General features: G+C 43.0%; 1 protein-coding gene across 1 annotated transcript in view; it reads left to right on the top strand.

Annotated features, from left to right (window-relative positions):
- LOC134602725 (nuclear factor 7, brain-like) overlaps positions 1-20634 on the top strand; it is a 67861-nt gene that overhangs the window by 8796 nt on the left and 38431 nt on the right. Inside the window, exon 3 of the mRNA XM_063447901.1 lies at positions 15017-15112. Within this exon, the coding sequence (XP_063303971.1) occupies positions 15017-15112 (96 nt within the window). The remainder of the gene's footprint in view (positions 1-15016; positions 15113-20634) is intronic.

Consider the following 20634-nt stretch of genomic DNA (forward strand, 5'->3'; position numbering starts at 1 on the left):
CTTTGCCCAGTGCTGGATTCAGACAAGTACACTTTTACTTTTTCCCACATAGCATATTTGGGGGGATGCTAAAGAAAAATGGCCAACAGAGCATTATTCAATGAAAAAAGGGGTGCACAAGATGGTTTCAAACATGTTTCTGCATAGAATCTGTTCTACTCAGATTTTAGACTAATAGTTTACTTTAAAAATATTTTAATTATGAAAGTTGTTAAACTTAATCTCCCAAAAAGCTTTGCTACTCCTTTTAGTGAGATGTGCAATTCTTTTATTTGCCACTCTAGGTTAAAAGGTTGAGGTAGAATGTTAGCTGCATGCTAATAAAGGAAGCTGCAAGAAGCTTGTTTATATTCTTTCCTTTCTTTCCTTGACTGAACAAAATTAGACATTCAAAATGAGCTTAGGTCAAAAGCTACGAAGAGCATAAAAAGTTATGTTGGGGCATGTAATATGAAACTAAAGTGGCAAGTTAAAATGCTTTCATAGCAAACACAGAGGGTATGGCTTGAAAGTCTACGTTTCTGTAGATTTGCAACAAAAAAGAACATAGGAAGGTGAATATGTTACATGTTTTCTTTTCTTGTTTTATGCACTATCCATATCAAATATCTAGACAGTCTATTTCCTATCTAAGCTACTGCTTTAATTTACACTTACACTGCCCCCCTCCGCACTGTCGTCCTCCCACACTGCCCCTGCCCTCCTCTGCACTGTCGTCCTCCCACACTGCCCTTGCCCCCCTCGGCACTGTCGTCCTCCCACACTGCCCTTGCCCCCCTCGGCACTGTCGTCCTCCCACACTGCCCTTGCCCCCCTCGGCACTGTCGTCCTCCCACACTGCCCTTGCCCCCCTCGGCACTGTCGTCCTCCCACACTGCCCTTGCCCCCCTCGGCACTGTCGTCCTCCCACACTGCCCTTGCCCCCCTCGGCACTGTCGTCCTCCCACACTGCCCTTGCCCCCCCCCTCGGCACTGTCGTCCTCCCACACTGCCCTTGCCCCCCCCCTCGGCACTGTCGTCCTCCCACACTGCCCTTGCCCCCCCCCTCGGCACTGTCGTCCTCCCACACTGCCCTTGCCCCCCCCCTCGGCACTGTCGTCCTCCCACACTGCCCTTGCCCCCCCCCTCGGCACTGTCGTCCTCCCACACTGCCCTTGCCCCCCCCCTCGGCACTGTCGTCCTCCCACACTGCCCTTGCCCCCCCCCTCGGCACTGTCGTCCTCCCACACTGCCCTTGCCCCCCCCCTCGGCACTGTCGTCCTCCCACACTGCCCTTGCCCCCCCCCTCGGCACTGTCGTCCTCCCACACTGCCCTTGCCCCCCCCCTCGGCACTGTCGTCCTCCCACACTGCCCTTGCCCCCCCCCTCGGCACTGTCGTCCTCCCACACTGCCCTTGCCCCCCCCCTCGGCACTGTCGTCCTCCCACACTGCCCTTGCCCCCCCCCCCTCGGCACTGTCGTCCTCCCACACTGCCCTTGCCCCCCCCCCCTCGGCACTGTCGTCCTCCCACACTGCCCTTGCCCCCCCCCCCCTCGGCACTGTCGTCCTCCCACACTGCCCTTGCCCCCCCCCCTCGGCACTGTCGTCCTCCCACACTGCCCTTGCCCCCCCCCCCCCCTCGGCACTGTCGTCCTCCCACACTGCCCTTGCCCCCCCCCCTCGGCACTGTCGTCCTCCCACACTGCCCTTGCCCCCCCCCCCTCGGCACTGTCGTCCTCCCACACTGCCCTTGTCGCCCCCCTCGGCACTGTCGTCCTCCCACACTGCCCTTGTCGCCCCCCTCGGCACTGTCGTCCTCCCACACTGCCACTGTCACCCCTCTCCACTGTCCCAGAAAAAATGGGCAAATTGGGCAGAGAAAAAGTAAACATTTGAATAATAACTATTAATTATGAACATGGGGGTACAATTTATGGAAATGGTCTGCCAAGTGGTACTAAAGTCAAAAAAGGAACCACTGGCCTAAGGCCTCGCGGCCACCTAAAACGCCTTAGGGCAGACTGTCAGGTCCTCGGCCAGTGACTGAGGACCAGACACCAAGAGGGGCGTGGCGGCATACTGTCTGCCTGGGTGGAGAGTGCCCATCGCAGACACCGGTCTGGAGGGGGGCTGATGGTGTGAGGGGGGATACTGGGTGTGAGAGGGGGGTGATGGTGTGTGAGGGGGGATACTGGGTGTGAGAGGGGAGATACTGGGTGTGAGAGGGGGGATACTGGGTGTGAGAGGGGGGATGCTGGGTGTGAGAGGGGGGATGCTGGGTGTGAGAGGGGGGATGCTGGGTGTGAGAGGGGGGATGCTGGGTGTGAGAGGGGGGATGCTGGGTGTGAGAGGGGGGATGCTGGGTGTGAGAGGGGGGATGCTGGGTGTGAGAGGGGGGATGCTGGGTGTGAGAGGGGGGATGCTGGGTGTGTGAGAGGGGGGATGCTGGGTGTGTGAGAGGGGGGATGCTGGGTGTGTGAGAGGGGGGATGCTGGGTGTGTGAGAGGGGGGATGCTGGGTGTGTGAGAGGGGGGATGCTGGGTGTGTGAGAGGGGGGATGCTGGGTGTGTGAGAGGGGGGATGCTGGGTGTGAGAGGGGGGATGCTGGGTGTGAGAGGGGGGATGCTGGGTGTGAGAGGTAGGGATCGACCGATTATCGGATCGACCGATATTATCGGCCGATATTCACAGTTTCCTAAATTATCGGTATCGGCATCTAACCTTGCCGATAATGCCGATAATGCGTCCAGCGGGTGCGCCCCCGTCTCGCTGCTCCGCACGGCAAAACAAGAAGTGCGCACGAATCGCGGGAGAGGAGCTGAAGTCCCGGCCGCCCTGAAGTAGTGCTCTCTGGAGGAGTGGCTTCAGTCAGTGCCGTGTGCCAGCCGAGTTGTCTGCTCTGCCGCTTGTGTGTCACTGCCAGCCCAGTTGGATCGCTTTATTTGCCACCTTTTCTGGTCTACTAAAAAGGTAATTTTCTTTTATGATTTATATCTATGATTTTTATGTAATACTATGAATATTGTTTATTTAGAGGTTACTAAGTGGGGTGGTTGTGGTCGGATGCCGGATGGCACATGGTGGCACACTAAGTAACTATATTGGCACTTTGGCATCTTAAATTATAATTAATCCCTTGGTTGGAACTGGAAGTTTAAGTCAGGGGGAGGGGGGATGATGGTGGAAATTGGCATTTGGCATTAGTATAACTATATTATAAATGTAAATTATAAATTGACTACCAACTAATATTATTAATATTATTAATTTATAATTTACATTTATAATATAGTTATACTAGTGCAAATTTTGCCAAATGCCATTTTTTGTCACTAATAAAGCAATTAGTTGGTTGTCAGTGAGGGGGGAGGGGAGGTTGGTGGTGATGGTGGTGGTAATTGGCATTTGGCACTAGTATATTATAAATGTAAATTATAAATTAACAAAGCCTTTTGTTGGTAGTCAGTGAGGTGGGGGGAGGGGAGGTGGTGGTGGTGGAAATTGACATTTGGAAAAATTGGCACTAGTATATTATAAATTAATAAATCCACTTAGTTGGTAGTCAGTGAGGTGGGGGGAGGGGGTGGTGGTGGATATTGGCATTTGGCAGTGGCACTAGCTTAAATTATAATAAAGAAGCAAGCAGCCCTTGGTAGTCAGTCAGGGGGGGAGGGGTGGTGGTGCTGCTGGATAATATGGCACTATAGTATATATTATAATAAAGCTCTGGGTGTTGTTTGCATTAGATTTATATACACACACATACTATACAAACACACACTGCATTATATACACACACACTATACAAACACACACTGCATTATATACACACACACTATACAAACACACACTGCATTATATACACACACACTATACAAACACACACTGCATTATATACACACACACTATACAAACACACACTGCATTATATACACACACACTATACAAACACACACTGCATTATATACACACACACACTATACAAACACACACTGCATCCACTACACACACATACACAGCTCCCCTGTCTAAACACACTGCATCCACTACACGTGGCATGTCTATTTTATGCATTTACCTTTAGAAATAGTTTTTTATTTTCCAAAATGGTAAATGTACAGAATATCGGCAAATTATATCGGCTATCGGCCTGAAAGTTCACAGAATATCGGTATCGGTATCGGCTCTAAAAAATCAATATCGGTCGATCCCTAGTGAGAGGGGGGATGCTGGGTGTGAGAGGGGGGATGCTGGGTGTGAGAGGGGGGATGCTGGGTGTGAGAGGGGGGATGCTGGGTGTGAGAGGGGGGATGCTGGGTGTGAGAGGGGGGATTCTGGGAGGGAGGGGGGTGATGGTGTGAGAGGGGGGATACTGGGAGGGAGGGGGGTGATGGTGTGAGAGGGGGGATACTGGGGGGGTGAAGGTGTGAGAGGGGGGATACTGGGAGGGAGGGGGTGATGGTGTGAGAGGGGGGATACTGGGAGGGAGGGGGGGTGATGGTGTGAGAGGGGGGATACTGGGAGGGAGGGGGGGTGATGGTGTGAGAGGGGGGATACTGGGAGGGAGGGGGGTGTGATGGTGTGAGAGGGGGGATACTGGGAGGGAGGGGGGTGTGATGGTGTGAGAGGGGGGATACTGGGAGGGAGGGAGGGGGGTGATGGTGTGAGAGGGGGGATACTGGGAGGGAGGGAGGGGGGTGATGGTGTGAGAGGGGGGATACTGGGAGGGAGGGAGGGGGGTGATGGTGTGAGAGGGGGGATACTGGGAGGGAGGGAGGGGGGTGATGGTGTGAGAGAGGGGATACTGGGAGGGAGGGAGGGGGGTGATGGTGTGAGAGGGGGGATACTGGGAGGGAGGGGGGGGGTGATGGTGTGAGAGGGGGGATACTGGGAGGGAGGGGGGGGGTGATGGTGTGAGAGGGGGGATACTGGGTGGGGGGGGGGGGTGATGGTGTGAGAGGGGGGATACTGGGTGGGGTGAGGGGGTGATGGTGTGAGGAGAGGAGGGGTGGTATACTGGTGTGTGTGGGGTGCTGGTGTTTTGTTAGAGGGGTGGATACTGGGAGGGAGGGGGGGGTGATGGGAGAGAGAGGGGGGATACTGGGAGGGAGGTGTCTGGTTTGTGGAGGGGGGTGCATGGCAAATGTAATGCAAGCAGTTAAAAAAAAATATATATGTAAATGAAGCTCCGGGGCCTGACGGTATTCACCCACGCGTACGTAAGGAGCCAATTTTGGAAATAAGTGAACCTCTGTATTTAAACTTTCAAGATTCTTTTGTTTCAGGGATTGTAGGAAGGTAGATGTTGTTCCTATATTTAAAAAGGGTTCAAAATCATTGCCTGGAAACTATAGACCTGTAACCTTAACTTCTGTGGCTGGGAAAGTATTTGTAGGGCTATTAATGGATAATAATCAGGAATTCATTGGGAAGAACTTTGTTATTGGCAAAAATCAGCATGGTTTTATGAAACTTAAGTCAGGTCAAACTAACCTAATTGCATTCTAGGAAGAAGTAAGTAGAAGTGTAGATCAGGTTGCAGTGGATGTGATCTACTTGGATTTTGCCAAGGCATTTGATATGGTTCCTCACTTTAGTGTTCAAACTAAAAGAAATTGGTCTAGATGATTATTCTTGTTCTTGGGTAGAACATTGGCTTAAGGATAGAGTATAATAAGTTGTCATTAAGTGTAAATTTTTAAACTGGACAAAAGTGGTAAGTGTTCTGCTTTGAGACTGCTTCTATTTAACATTTATTCATTTATTATCTTGAAATAGGCATTGAAAGCCATGTGGGGCGGAACCAGCCCCGCCACTTGTGCCTGGAGAGGACTGCTTGCCAGCCTCTTGCCCTGTGACTATGGCCCTGGGATGTATTGCCCTTCTAGGAACTGATTTGGGCATATTGTATTTTATTATGCTGCTGCTGGCCCTTTAAGAACCATCTGGGGACATACTGTGGAGTTACTGGGTGGCCACCATTTCATGTATCAGAGGCATATGGTGAGAACAATAGATGGCAGCCATTTTAACTCACAGACACTGTTTGGACTTTTCTACACGGTGCCATCTCGCCTGTATTTGGTGCACAAAGACATTGTGCAGTAGTTTTAAACTATACAACAGGGGACACATTATACAGTAATTATTTTTCATATAGCCTGTATATGTTCTGTGAAATCTGCATTAAACTGTATCTTCCAAACTACTGAACGGATCTGGGTGAATTTTGGATATGTGGTTCACCCAGATCCCCCGGTTCCGAGGATATACTTTATTTTATGGGGTTATTGCATGTTTTGGGGTCCCTGTGATATGTTTTACAAAACTGTATTTCTCTGCCTGTGATAATTATATTACCCATTGTGTTCAGTAATCCTATCACAGGCAGAGGGGAGGATTTTGTGTAGGAGTGTCTGTGTGTATTGTATGGATTGATTGGTTGTACTATGTTTGTGGATTGTGAATAATAGAGGCTGTATGTGCCAGTACAGTCTGTTCTGCTTGACCTCAAAACGAAGCGTTGTCTCGTTATTGGGGGAATTAGATTGTATGCTGATTGCCAGGAGTGTAAGCTGATTGTATGCGTTTCCTGTTCAGCTGTTTACAGCATTCATATGCTTGAGAGCATTCGTATGCTTCGGTGGTTGTGGTGTCTGCTGTCGTGCTTGGAGTCTTTAGGAAGCGCTAGGAGCATCCTTCAACGGAGGTACCCAGTCGGGGTGCCCGTCGATCCGTTACACCATGTTTTAGTATTTGCAGATGACACAAAACTTTGTAAAGTAATAAACTGTGAGCAGGATATTACTTTGCAGCAGAGGGATTTTGATACATTGGGGGTCTGCGCACTAAAAGAACAGATGAAATGTGATGTAGAGAAATGCAAAGTTTAGCACTTTGGGGTAAAGAATGCACAAGCAACTTTGACCCTAAATGGTAGTGAATTTGAGATACCAACACATGAGAGGGATTTGTTACAGACCACAAATTAGGCAGCAACATTTGATACAGTTCCACACAGAAGATTAGTGTTCAAACTCAAGGAAATCGGTCTAGATGAAAATGCCTGTTCTTGGGTAGAACATTGGCTTAAAAACAGAGTACAAAGAGTTGTCGTCAATGGTAAATTTTCAAGCTGGACTGAGGTGGCAAGTGGTGTCCCTCAGGGGTCTGTTCTGGGACCCCTTCTATTTAACATGTTTGTAAATGATCTTGAAGACCGCATTGAAAGTCATGTTTCAGTGTTTGCAGATGACACAAAACTTTGTAAAATAATACAATGTGAGCAAGATATTACTTTGCTGCAGAGGGATTTAGATGGACTGGAGGACTGGGCACTCAAATGGCAGATGAAATTTAATGTTGAAAAATGCAAAGTTATGCACTTCGGCGTAAAGAATACACAAGCAACGTATACCCTTAATGGAAGCGAATTAGGGATAACAACACACGAAAAGGACTTGAATTGTTATAGACAACAAACTGTGCAACAATGTGCAATGTCAATCAGCAGTGGCTAAGGCCAGTAGGGTATTGTCATGCATGAAAAAGGGCATTCATTCTCGGGACGAGAATATCATTTTGCCTCTTTATAAATCACTGGTAAGACCACACATTGAATATGCTGTGCAATTTTGGAAAATGGAACGTTCTATATTTGACCCTGTAACTTTCCAAAACAACATAAAACCTGTTAATGGGGGGTACTGTTGTACTCGTGAGACATCGCTGATTACAAATATGTGCATTTTGTTGCAGTAAAACCTAACAGTATTATGACATTTACAGCTAAAATGTGAGGTGGAACTACACATTTTTAAAAAATAAATAAATTTCTCAGTTTTTTTTTTATTTTATTCATAATAAATTATATTCCATATATGAATAGTTAATGGTAAATTAAAGCCCTGCTTCTCCTGAACAAAATGATATATAATAAGTGTGGGTGCATATAATATGAAAGAGGGGAACTACGGGTGAACAGACATATAGCGCAAATTCCAGTTTTTGTTTACGTTTTGTTTTGATCAGAACGTGCACTATTGACTCCGTCCTGAAGGGGTTAAAGCTCTACTCTTCCTCCCTACATATTGAATCCCACATCCACAAGTTAAAAGATACACTACATTGGTAGTATTACAATCTATATGTTCTTTAATTTCAAATGATTCTCCTGTTATATGGCTGTTAAAAGATTGGGTTTTTTTTTGGTAAAAATCTGCATCCTTTGCATCTGCCACATTTGTAAAAGCCTTTAAAAATTATAGTATCCGATTCTTTAACTCTAAAAGTACTAGGAGCTAAAACGTTCTTAAAATTCTTACTTTTCTTAAATATCATTTTAGGTACAGATGGAATTTGTTTTTTAAGAAGCTCGTCCTCAAAAAGGAGGGGCCAATGCTTCTGTAAAATCTTTTGAATTTTAAAGGCTTGGGCATTATATTGTGTAACAAAGGATAGGGCAAAATTATCTTTAGCATTCTCATTTTTGACTTTATTGATTAAAAGATCATTCCTAGCAGTATTTTTACATCTATTTATTTCTTGGTCTAAAAACTTAGGAGAATATCCTTTTTCTATAAATTTCTTCCTGAGAACCTTTGATTGATCTAAAAAACTGCTTTCTTCTGTGCAGTTTCTTTTGATTCTAGTAAATTGGCTTCTGGGGACACCTCAAAGCCAATTTGGATGATGTGCACTTTTAATATTAATAAAAGAATTGGCATCTGTGGGTTTAAAAAATGTTTTAGTTTTAATAGTTAAATTCTCCACATATAAGGTCAGATCTAAAAAGTTAACACTATAAGGATCTGCGTGGGGGGTAAAAATCAATGATTGGTTATTCACATTAATATGATTAAAAAATTATTGTAGTAAATTAAAAGGGCCTTTCCAAATTATTAAAATATCGTCAATATATCTACGCTATAGTACCGAATTCGCGCCATAAGGGTTGTTATTCCAAATGTTGGAAGTCTCCCAGTTATACATAAAGATATTGGCGTAGCTTGGCGCGAATTTGGTACCCATGGCGTTGCCCTTTAGCTGTAAATAAAATTTATTGTTAAAACTAAAAAAATTATGAGTTAAAATAAATTTGATCCCATCTAAAATGAAAATTCTTAAGAGAGGTGATATATCGGTATCTAGAATTTTTTAATCATATTAATGTGAATAACCAATCATGATCTTTTAAAGTCATCCAAGATCGTTTTGAATTTTCAACCTGGTTTCTTAAGGTTAACTTTTTAATTCATATATATATTTCTATTATTAGTGTTGGTATGGTGTTATTTACATTACTATGATAGTATTTTAGTATTTCTATATTCTATGTTTATATTTTTTTATAATTTTAACATTGGTACCAAAATGTAATGTCTGACGATTATTATTTATTTATTTATTAGGAAAATTATTACCTAATGACTATTATGTATTAACTCTCTTTTTCTTTATATCTAATGGATCCTATTGGTATAAATGTTCCAAAAAAATATTGATACATTCAGCATTTGTTTTCTCTCTTTTAATATCTAGTGAATTGATTTATCATGTAATTATTCCTCTAAGATCTGATTGCTGCCCTTTTTTTTTTTTTTCCCCCCGTTTTATTATGCTCGTATCTGTATTTTGGATAACTTCCTGCTTTACGAGCGTGGAACGCATGTGCGTTCCACAGAATACCGGAAGTATTTCTATGTATCGCCGAGACGAAAAAGAGGTCTGGAACGCAAATTGAATACAGGTGACAGGATATCACATTGACGCATGACGATTGGCTGTTCAGAAGGCGGGATATTTATCAGCACATTTAAAAAGACGGAAGAAGGAACTTTCACTACTAGACTTTTATTTGCCCCTGAGGAAGTCCGTTTTCGGACGAAACGCGTAGGGCTGAAGGACCACAACAGTACCTTTTGAACTTTTAATGAATTTTATTTCATTTTTGATTTATTTACTGCGTTTGATTTAATTGTTTTATATGGTTTTACCTGGCTGATTTTTCTACACACTCTGGGAGGCAGGATGTCGACACTGTGAATCCTGAAGTGTTAGATATGCTGGATTTCAACCATCATTTTGTGAGTGCAATCTAATAAATTGTATTTTTGTACACCATTTTACTGGTACTGGTACACTATGGTTTGTGTGTCTTTCCCTCTGCATAAGGTCTAAAGAATACCTACAGAATCCGTCAAATCTTCAGAGATTACTATACGCCTGTTTTGCACTTTAATCCTGTAAGTGCATTTAAAGTAGCGCAATTTTGGTGTTTTGAATTTATTACACTATGCTGCTCTATTTTTTCCTTTTGTAGATTGTATTGTTTATATTGAATCAAAGTGTAATTGCATTCAAGCATAGGACACATCCTGTGGGGATATTTATGGGATAATAATAGTAAACAGTTGAGAATTGACCACTATTTCAATTCTCAGATCCCAAAGATCGTTATCGAGTAAGTGAAATGTATTCCATATAAATAAAATCACAATTTGTTATAAAAATAGATACAATTTAGTGTGACAATTTAAATAATAATAAGTAACATGCGTGACAATCAATGAATATTCAGTATAACATGGTATGCAATTAATGGCAATACACATTCCAATGGTTAACACAGCTTCAATTGTCAAGACAAGATTTATGACGGTGTTTCACAGAGCTTGCAGCATAAGGCCATAAAACTTAGCTAACAGTCCTTTACTGGAACAGTCCTTTACTGGAACAGTCCTTTACTGGAACAGTCCTTTACTGGAACAGTCCTTTACTGGAACAGTCCTTTACTGGAACAGTCCTTTACTGGAACAGTCCTTTACTGGAACAGTCCTTTACTGGAATCCAATAAGAGTAATCTACCATGTTCTATAGGCAGAATTTTAACTTGCCTAAACAGATATTTTATCTTATTTTAGAGCAAATCAATACACCTGGATAAATATCATGATATGCTAACATGTGATAAATCACATAAATACATAATTATTCTAATTCCATCTGCAGAATGGAATGGTTATAACTATATACTTCTTAGTTAACTAAGATTTCTAAATATCGAAATCTGATCGTGATTTATCCAGTCATATATCATGCTATTAGAAAATTTTAATTAAATTAGATTAATTAAATGAAACCAGTATAATTACCAGTTGAAGAGATGTTCTCAGGTAGCTAAGTGTCAAGGAATGTTTGTCATGGGTTTCTTTCTCACTCTGACTCACTTGCTTCTTTCTGACTCCTTGTCTTTCTTCTTTTTTTCTCTCTTCCCTTTGTCTTAACTTTTAAAGGGAACAATTCTCTGTTCGTCATTAGGTGATAGACCAATAGAAAACTGGAGGTGTGGTTACCTTCCAGATAGCAATGTAAGTATTTTTTCTGTAGAGGGCAGTCTCGTCCCACTAAACATTCCTATCCTGGAAAGTTAAATTTTCCTGGTGGCTATTCTGATGTTATTTAGCTTATCTTTATGGTTATCTATAACTTAAGTTTTCTGTCATTTCAAAGAGTTTCTTTGGGCTTTCTTCAGACTATGTGTCTGGCAAATTCTGCTATAATTTCTAATATGACAGTTATAAACTAAATATGACCTCTAAATTACAATGGGATCTTATACAATATCGAAAGTAAAATTAAATTATTTAATCTTCTCTGTCACAAATGTCTGGGTTTAGAATTTATTCTATTCCATTAGCATTTAGACAGTCTGTCCATCCCCCGTTCTCATTTCTTATCACTTGATTTGTATATACCATGCATTCCTTAGCTCTGGCAAAGTGGTTAGTTTTACAGAAGGGATAGAAATCTTGTCTCTTGAGAATAACAAAATGAAGTCTGCTCTGTTCAGAGTGACTCTGACAATATACATTTTAATTTCTATCATAGCACAAAATGTCTGCCGATATAAATACCCTGACAATCCCCTCTAATTTTGTCCGGACATTGCATTGGATGATTGCAGACACACACCATTGGCAAATAGGGTATTTAAGAGAGTTTCTGGTTAGTAGATTGTTGGCCCCTGACGAAGGTGCATCTTACATAGCACCGAAACGCGCATCAGGTGTTTGCTTTTTCTTGGGTTATGGGCACTGGGCATGGCACTTTTTGCCTAACACTTTTTTTGATTATCATGTGGTTAGAATTTCTCTTTATCTTTTACTGCTCCTATGTCTGTCTAGTTTAACAGGGAGAGGGGCTATTTAAATTTTACCACCAGCTTTCTTTTTAGCTGGCTTTTGAGCTCCTATCCTCTACACTCTATCTACTAAAATTTTTGACATTTTGTTTCCTCTTTTCTTCTAAGTTACACACAGGAAAATGGGATATTCCATATAAGAAGAAACTTTTTTTGAGTATATCACATGAGATAAAATATCAGGGTAATGTTCATTTATATTAAGAGCCATATCTAATAAAGCTTACAATATATATTTGAAACTATATTGATACATAGTTTCATTAACACTTTTGGTGTTGTGATTACATGTATCTACTTGTTTTTTTCTTTTTACCTATTCATAAATAGGACACGAGGTCACGCATTTAGGCTAAATCTCCTTTCTTACAGCCTAAGGCAACAAAGGTTTTTTTACAGTAAGAGCAATAAGGATATGGAATTCTCTGCCTGAAGGTGGTATTATCAGAGTCCAAACAGCAATTGGATAAATACTTCCAAAACATAACATACTGGGATATAATTTCTAATTAGTGGGGTCATAGCTGCTTGGTCCAAGGAGATATCTGGCTGCCATTTTGGGGTCAAGAAGGATTTTTTTCCTAGTTTGTTGCAAAATTGGAAGTGCTTCAGATTGGGTTTTTTTGCCTTTTTTTTTTTTTTTGGATCAACAGCAAAAACATATGTGAAAAAGTCTGAACTTGCTGGACGCAAGTCTCTTTCCAGCTATGTAACCATGTAATATTCGGTTTGGGCGCTCATCTGGAGAAAATAGGTGACAAAGGAACAATGGATACCTCTGGATTCTCTAAAGTCATCATATTACTGGGGAGTAAAAGAGATTTTGGTTGGCTCTTCCACTTTTCATAAAGTGCAGATAATGTCAGACTATTTTTATAGCAATCGCAAATTCGAACAAGGAACGACTCGTTCTAAGCCCCTGGAAATCTGGAATCTGGAAAAAAATCTTCCTCCTGGTGCCGTGAGATTCAGGATTTATTCAAAATCCACTTTAAGTTTCTATAACAAATATTCAAAAATGTCTTCAATTGGGATTTGCAAAAGGTTTACACCCAGCATCTATGATGGTGTAGAAGCTGACTGTAGAGATCTGGACATTTAAAGACTTGGCGTCTGAACTTTTTTATCTCCAGGTACTTTGAGCAGTATTAAGACTTCTTCCTACTATCAGAACTTTTACCTTTTGTGGGATGTTAATTTGGCCCTTTCAGTACTATGTGACACTCCATTTGAGCTGTTGTAAGACTGCAGTGTTGAAAGATTCCAACATTCTTATGTGGAAAACTATTTTTGGTAAGCTGTGACTTATACTAAAAGACTAGGGGAACTTCAAGCCTTAGCCTTTGCTCCCCATATGTGTGTTTTTTTTTTGTTTTTTTTTTTGTTTTAATATGGATAACGTTATCCTCCAGCTACACCCTTCATCCCTTACTAGGGTTTCTTCAACAATCATTCTACCAGCATTCTGTCAGAAGCCTGAAAACTTAAAGGAACATATTATTTTACCTCAATGTCCAGTCAAACTTGCCATTCAGTGATATTTAGAGAATAATAGACCTTTTAGTCTTTCTGACAGGTTGTTTGTTCTTTATCAGGGTCAAAAGAAATACTTAATGGCATCAATTAAGAAAGCTGTCATTCTTGAATACAGGTCCTCCAATGTTCCTCTGCTTAGCTCCTTCATTTGTTGGGTCTAGTCGCTGGGGCATCCAAGATGGAGCCTTGCTCCGATTAGTGGGTCTAGCCACGGTACCACTAACATCGGCCTCCCCATTTGCATGACCTCCACCTGCTTCCAGAGTTTGTATACTCCCTCCGTAGACCACTCCACCACCCTTTGTAAGTGTGTGGCCTGGTTATAAATTTGTTAGTCTTGCAACGCTAGCCCACCCTCATCATGTTTGATGCGCGGGTGAGATCTCTGCCACACAAACCTCAGAATCTGGGTTCGCAGTTAAGTGAAAAAGGCTTTTGGGATGGATATCGGTAGGGCCTGAGAGAGGTATAGCACCCATGCTAGGAGGTTCATCTTGATGATCCTCAATCTGCCAGGACCATTCCCCAAGTTCCCTCTCTACTCTTGAGTAGCTGCTGGAAGTTTGCTTGGTATAGTTGGGTTGGGTCTCGTGTCATCCATTCAATCTATTAACTTATGTCTGCCCAGTGCAACGCCCACTAGAGACATTCCATCACTCTTAATCCCTCAAAGTCTCTTTTGGGTTGCATGCATGAGTTGCGTTCCACAATTATTGCGCTGTGCTACTGAGAATATATGAGATAAGTGTCAGCGTACCAAAATATGAGTTGATTTGTGTTGGTGTTTTATTGGTGTTGATTAGGTCTGTCTAGAAGTTATACTATAGGTGCAGGTTCCATTCACATCATGTCTAACAAATATGTACTAAAAAACAAGTTACACCTCTTTATCCTGTAGCTGGGTGCCTCAATCTTCGCTCAATGTCAATTGTTCTAAGCTTGTTGTTCTATGCATCTGGCAGTGAGCATAGAGAAAGCATACACAGAAGAGTTATAAAAACATTGTTTTGATTTCTCCTCTTCGTTTGCAATGTTCTGTCTCAACTGTATTATGATGTAATTTAGCAAAATATTTAATATAAAATAAAAGAACATCTCATTAAAAAGGTTAACACAAGTTATTGATGATTTTCAATGCTTTGTTCATTGATGTAAATTACACAGAAGTGACCGTTCCCCTCATAGAAGAACTGATTTAGAGTACATAAAATGTACAATAAGAATCCGTTTAATTCAGACCCACAAAATAGATTACACTGCAGCTGGTTTAATTTAATGTACCCCACTTTGTCCTACAGAGTGATCTAAAGGAACTGCTAAAGACACGGGAGCATCAAGTGGGAACTTTAAATGAGAAAAGAACAGACGCAGAGAAAAAAATTCGAAGTGTGAAGGTACTTCTATGTTCTAGCTTGAAGAATAACCAGAATATGCATTCTCTTTTAAACATGTTTTTGAAGTGGTAGAAATTAATTGGTGATTGTCTTCTCCTCCTGCCAGGTCAGTGTATTTTTTTTTTTTTTTTTTTTATTATGCTTTCAGAAATGCGTGTATTTGCAAAATGTTTACAATATTTGAAATATATCTTTTACATGCTTTGATTTTATAAAGTCAATCCAAAGTGTTTTTAAAAAGTGAGATTCATACGGAGTATGGAATGCAAACTTTGTTTTCAGCTATAGAAAATGACTTTAAAACCAGCTGTGACTCAAATGGTAAACACATTTTTATTTTTTTATTTTCCATACAGGAAGAACTCTGACAGCTGCAAATCTATGTATTATATTGGAGGCACTTTGCTTTTGGGCATCTACATCTGTTATGTATGAATTGGCAAAATTGACTGTATGCAATGGTGTAATGTATCCTTGGGATCTAGCACCGTCTGTAGATTGATTGAATTCTAGTTTTAAAAGAAAGCTGGAATATTTTGCTTTTAAAATAATTTATTCTTCACTTTCTAACTTTAGACTTAAAAGCTAGTTAAGACTTTAACACGAGCTGTCCCTGCCACCTCATAGAAGTAATTGACGTACTTTATTCAGGGGAAAAAAGAAAATAACTATCTGTATCTAGAGTGATTTATTTTTTTATTTTGACAATCTTCGTTTTTTATAAAAAACTTCTCAATAGTAATAAAACATACAGTCATAGTATACAGGTGGGAATCAGTTACAGAAGTAGGTAAATCTTCCCCACTGTGACCATTACTACTTCCCTGTGGTTCCCGATTTGGTTTTGCAATAAGAGGTACAGGTCTACAGATATCATCGTACATGTTTAAAGGTGCTGTTTCCGCTTGGTGGGTCACTTAGATGTGTAACTTCCCTTGTGCACGGAACCTCCATGTATACTGTACATGCTAAAATCCTAGTCCCAGGTATGGGATCGTCCACCCTGTTCATGTTCGCCAGTTCCCTTCCCCGTGACAGTCACCCGGCTTGCTATTGGGTCTAGTCGCTGGGGCATCCAAGATGGGGCCTGCGGCAAGTCGATCATGGAGTAAACCACGGCTACCTGCACCCTCCGCAAGTCACCAACCCATGTGGCCTGGTAGTTGAGCACTTGTGAGGAACCACTTTAAGAGGGATATCAAATATATAGTAGACGTCTTGGATCAGAGAGGGACGGTTGGGAGGAAAGTGTGGGGGGCAATGGGAGAGAAAAAGTGAGAAAATGAATTGTCGCTCCAGTCCTGCCTGCTTTGAACCTTGGAGATTTGGTAGTTTATGTACCATTTTTAAAGAAAACCTGAGTGAGCAGACAAAACACATTTCTTTTATTTCCTATGTGATTCATATTCAACTGTAGGTAATAACAGAATGGCACAATCCTAAAACAAACCATGGCAACAAAGAAAAAAAAATTCAATGACCCCTGTTCAAAGGTCTGCATATCGATGATCGCGTGCAGTCTTTTGTAATAGTTGTCTGAGGCCCCTAATTCTTGCAGGTAGTATAGCTGCCCATTCGTCTTGGAAAAATGCCACCAGATCATGGAAAGTCTTTGTCGTCTTGCATGAAACGCACTTTTGAGATCTCCCCAGGGTGGGTCGATGGTCAGGAGACTTTGATGGCAACTCCAGAACCTTCACCTGTTTCTGCTGTAACCATTGTCAAGGTGTTGTCAGGGATATTGTAACCGGGCTTTTTTGTGGCATTGGTTTAGCAAAGGCTTCTTTCTTGCAACTTTACCATGCAACTTTTTTTTTTTTCCAGAGCAGCCTGTATTTCTTCTGAAGTTACCTTTTGTTATTGAACAGTAGTGACTGGCATTTTCATGGCTTTGGATACATTTTTATATTCTTTTCCATCATTATAAAATTCTTTTACCTTGTTATTCAGGTCTTTTGACAGTTCTTTTCTGCTCCCCATGTCTCAGTATCTAGCCTTCTCAGTGCATCCACTTGACAGATTAAAAAAAAACTAATTGACTATTTATACACAGACACAAATTCCAATTTAAAAAGCCACAGGTGTGGGAAATTACTTTTTAATTGTCATTTTAACCTGTGTGTGTCACCTTGTGGGTCTTTAACAAGGCCAAACATTTAAGGTTATGTAAACTTTTGATCATGGCCATTTGGATGAGTTCTGTTATTAGGATTTAATAAGGAGCCAAACCCTTTCCAAACCCCAGGGTGAAAGCACTCCACTGAACCAAAAACAGTACTACAGACACAAGTCTCGAACGCTATGACGGTACCCAGAAACAAGGGCCTCCAGGGGAACTCCAAGGCAACATCCTCCCCACACAATGGCATGTCCCACAAGGGCCCTTCCTGCCCTCCTCATAACCAACCAAAACCCATGGACAATGCCAGAACGAAATATACACTAACACAATGGAATACACTGCCCGTCTGCACACCCAAAATGGAGCCCAGCACAGAAATACCTGATACTAGGTGAACTGAAGCAAGCCCAACACCGTCCATAAGTGGACAAAGCAAATACACAAAGGACATCAACCCTAGTCATACTTAACCCAGCTTAATTGATCTAGAACATATTCAGAAAAATGAGCTTCCATTGAACCCATCTGGCCCTGGGGCCTTACCTCCTTTTGATATTTGTTCACTATCTATATAAGCGGTAGAGGCAAGATATCTGCCTACACTGATTCAATGTAAAGATAACAAGTATACAACTTTGCAGCAAATAAACTCCCACTGTAGTTCCTCCAGTGTAATGACCAAAGCAGAAAAAATTGGGGTAATGCGCAGCTGGTATTTTACGTGCACGCCTAGGTGCTAAAATATTTATTGGAAGGACAAAGTACAGGTTGCAAACGTTTTGGGCAAATGCCCTTTATCAATGCTAATGTCCTTGGTAAAGCATGGATACAAATACACATATATACAAGTAAAGTGCTTACAATAATCCAATAAGAGAAACTGCTATGTGTACACAAGGGTTAATCCAACCTCTAGTGGCTGTCTCACTGACAGTCGCTAGAGGCGCTTCCGTGTTTCTCACTGTGAAAGGGGGGCATGTGCTCTATTGAGATGTGTTTCCTATAAGAACACTGTGCATGAGTTTGAGGTCCCTAAACAAGAGCATCCACTCTTCTGGGGAATTTAGACCCTTAACATTAAGGGAGATTATTTTGGTCGTCATGGTGTTGGTTTAACAGGCTAATCTGGCCCCTCTGGGCGCATGCATTGAACATCCCAAGGGCAGTGGGCATCAACACAGCAAAGGAATATATAAGTGGAGGAGAAGAAAGAGGATTGCATTAATATTGTAAAGCACTACGGAATATGCTGGCTCTATATAAATACCAGTAATGATAATAGCAGGTAGAGCAAATGAAACTATTTACAAAAACTAGAGCCTGGTCTGATTCGTGGCCAGGACAAATGTGGGATCTTTTCTGACCAAAGTCGGGAGTGGTATCGCTCCCCCACCAGACACTCATCATCGAAAACATGCTTCCTAGTAACCTTATAAAATGCGATAATCTATGCAAACATGGAAGAAACAGAACTCTAGACCTTGTAATAACACATGTGCTTGTGTTTGTTGGGGTGGTCTAGCTGGCCCTTCCCTCAATCACGTTCCCATCCCAGTTTCCCACACCCGGACTAACAAATTGTTTGGATTGGGGCCACCTATTCGGTTAACTCACGTGCCGTTTATTTGAACAGAGGGCAATGAGAGGTCGGTATGATTGGAGGTTTTTTTTCCCCCCCATTTCCTCCGCTCCACAGCCCACCCTCCTCTTTCGCCTCTGCTAGAATGTCTTGGGGGGGGTACCACTTTGCATAGTGAATAGTTCAGTTCCGTCCTCTTCCTGCCTCGACCCACCTTCCTCCTAAAGCTACATAGTCGGTCTTTTGGGCTTCGTCTGGAGTCCTGCGTGTCGGTTTCTGTCTCCCATACCCGCTTTGTGGTCGTCATTCGAATACCATGCCCCCTCCACTAGCAGTTTTGCGAATGCTGTGGTTTCCTGGGACACATGCTGACCCCGCGGAGCTATCTCTTCTGGGCCCTGTGGATGTAAGCCCGCCCTGATATGGTGACAACCCAGAGGTGCCATGCCGGTTGCACAGCAATCCATTCCAGTTCACCTTAAGAGTCAGTCCAGAGCCCAGTTTTATTACCGTCACCCCACCCCTCTTGGACGGAACAGGGTGGACAAGGGCTGCTCCCCCCTCCCCCCTCCCAAGCTGTTACTGGCATCCTCTCCCTCCTATCATACGTTGGTGTCCAGTGAGAGTCTGTTCCTTACTCCTGGTGTGGCCTTGTTATTCAGCCAGGGCAAGGCTGCAAGCCATTCTCTGGGGGGCAAGTAACTTCTCCCTTCTGAACAGGTCTGCAGCCTCCTCTTGGGCGTCTAGTCCCAGGGATCCCAATTGCTCGGGTCGCCCAAGGGGAGCAAGACATGGGTGCTGTAACAAAAATATACCCCAACACGCAGGATTCAACTCAACAGAAGACAACACAGAGGGGAGATATGTCTACCAGACCTTAGAATGGCCGGACTCGCGTATAAGAGAGGAGTACAGAGTCAGGAGCGATCCGAGGTCAAGGGCACAAAGAGACAGCGTAAACTAGGACTAGCCAGGGTCTCGTACACAGTAAACAGCAAGCCGGCGAACAGATAAGGATAAAGAGATAACGTAGTCAGAAACAAAGCCAAGGTCAAGTACGAAGGAACACAACTGAACACAACAAGCGCTAAAGGGAACTGAAACAGAAACCACGATAGGGCAACGAACTAAGGGAAAAAGGTGAGTATATATGCCTAAACATCTATTTTCATTGGTCCCTGTCACATCCATGCCCCCAAAAGGTAAGTGTATGGGGAGTGTGGCATGACCGGGACCAATGGGAGGCCTTTGCCAATTTAGGCTCCCACTGTCCCTTTAAGAGCGTGCCAGAGACCCGGCGCGCTCTTAGAGTCAGGCGGGACACATGACCGCTTCTCGCGGTCACTGCCCGCCTTCCTAGTGAAGCCGTCGGATGAGCCGCAGGACCGCGCGTGGCTTGAACAGAGGACCCTGGCCGGCCCCTGGAAAAGGTAAGTACCGCTACAGTACCCCCCCCCCCCCCCCCCCCGAGGACAGGGGAGGGCCAGGCCTGGCAGGAAAATGAGAATGGAAAGAACGCACAAGGCAAGGAGCGTGAACAGCGTCAGCGGAAATCCAACTGTGCTCCTCAGGCCCATAGCCCTTCCAATGCACCAGGTACTGAAGTTGACCTCTAAGGAAAAGAGAGTCAAGAATGGCAGAAACCTCAAACTCCTCATGGCCCTCCACAGTGACAGGAGGGGGAGGGGGAGGAGGAGTATGCCGGGTATAGCGGTTGCGTACGTAAGGCTTCAACAACGAAGTGTGAAAGACATTAGGAATACGCAGATTCTTAGGAAGACCCAAGGCATATGAAATAGGGTTAACCTTATGCAAAATACG

Source organism: Pelobates fuscus, chromosome 3 (genome assembly GCF_036172605.1).
Source record: "Pelobates fuscus isolate aPelFus1 chromosome 3, aPelFus1.pri, whole genome shotgun sequence".
Classification (NCBI taxonomy): domain Eukaryota; kingdom Metazoa; phylum Chordata; class Amphibia; order Anura; family Pelobatidae; genus Pelobates; species Pelobates fuscus.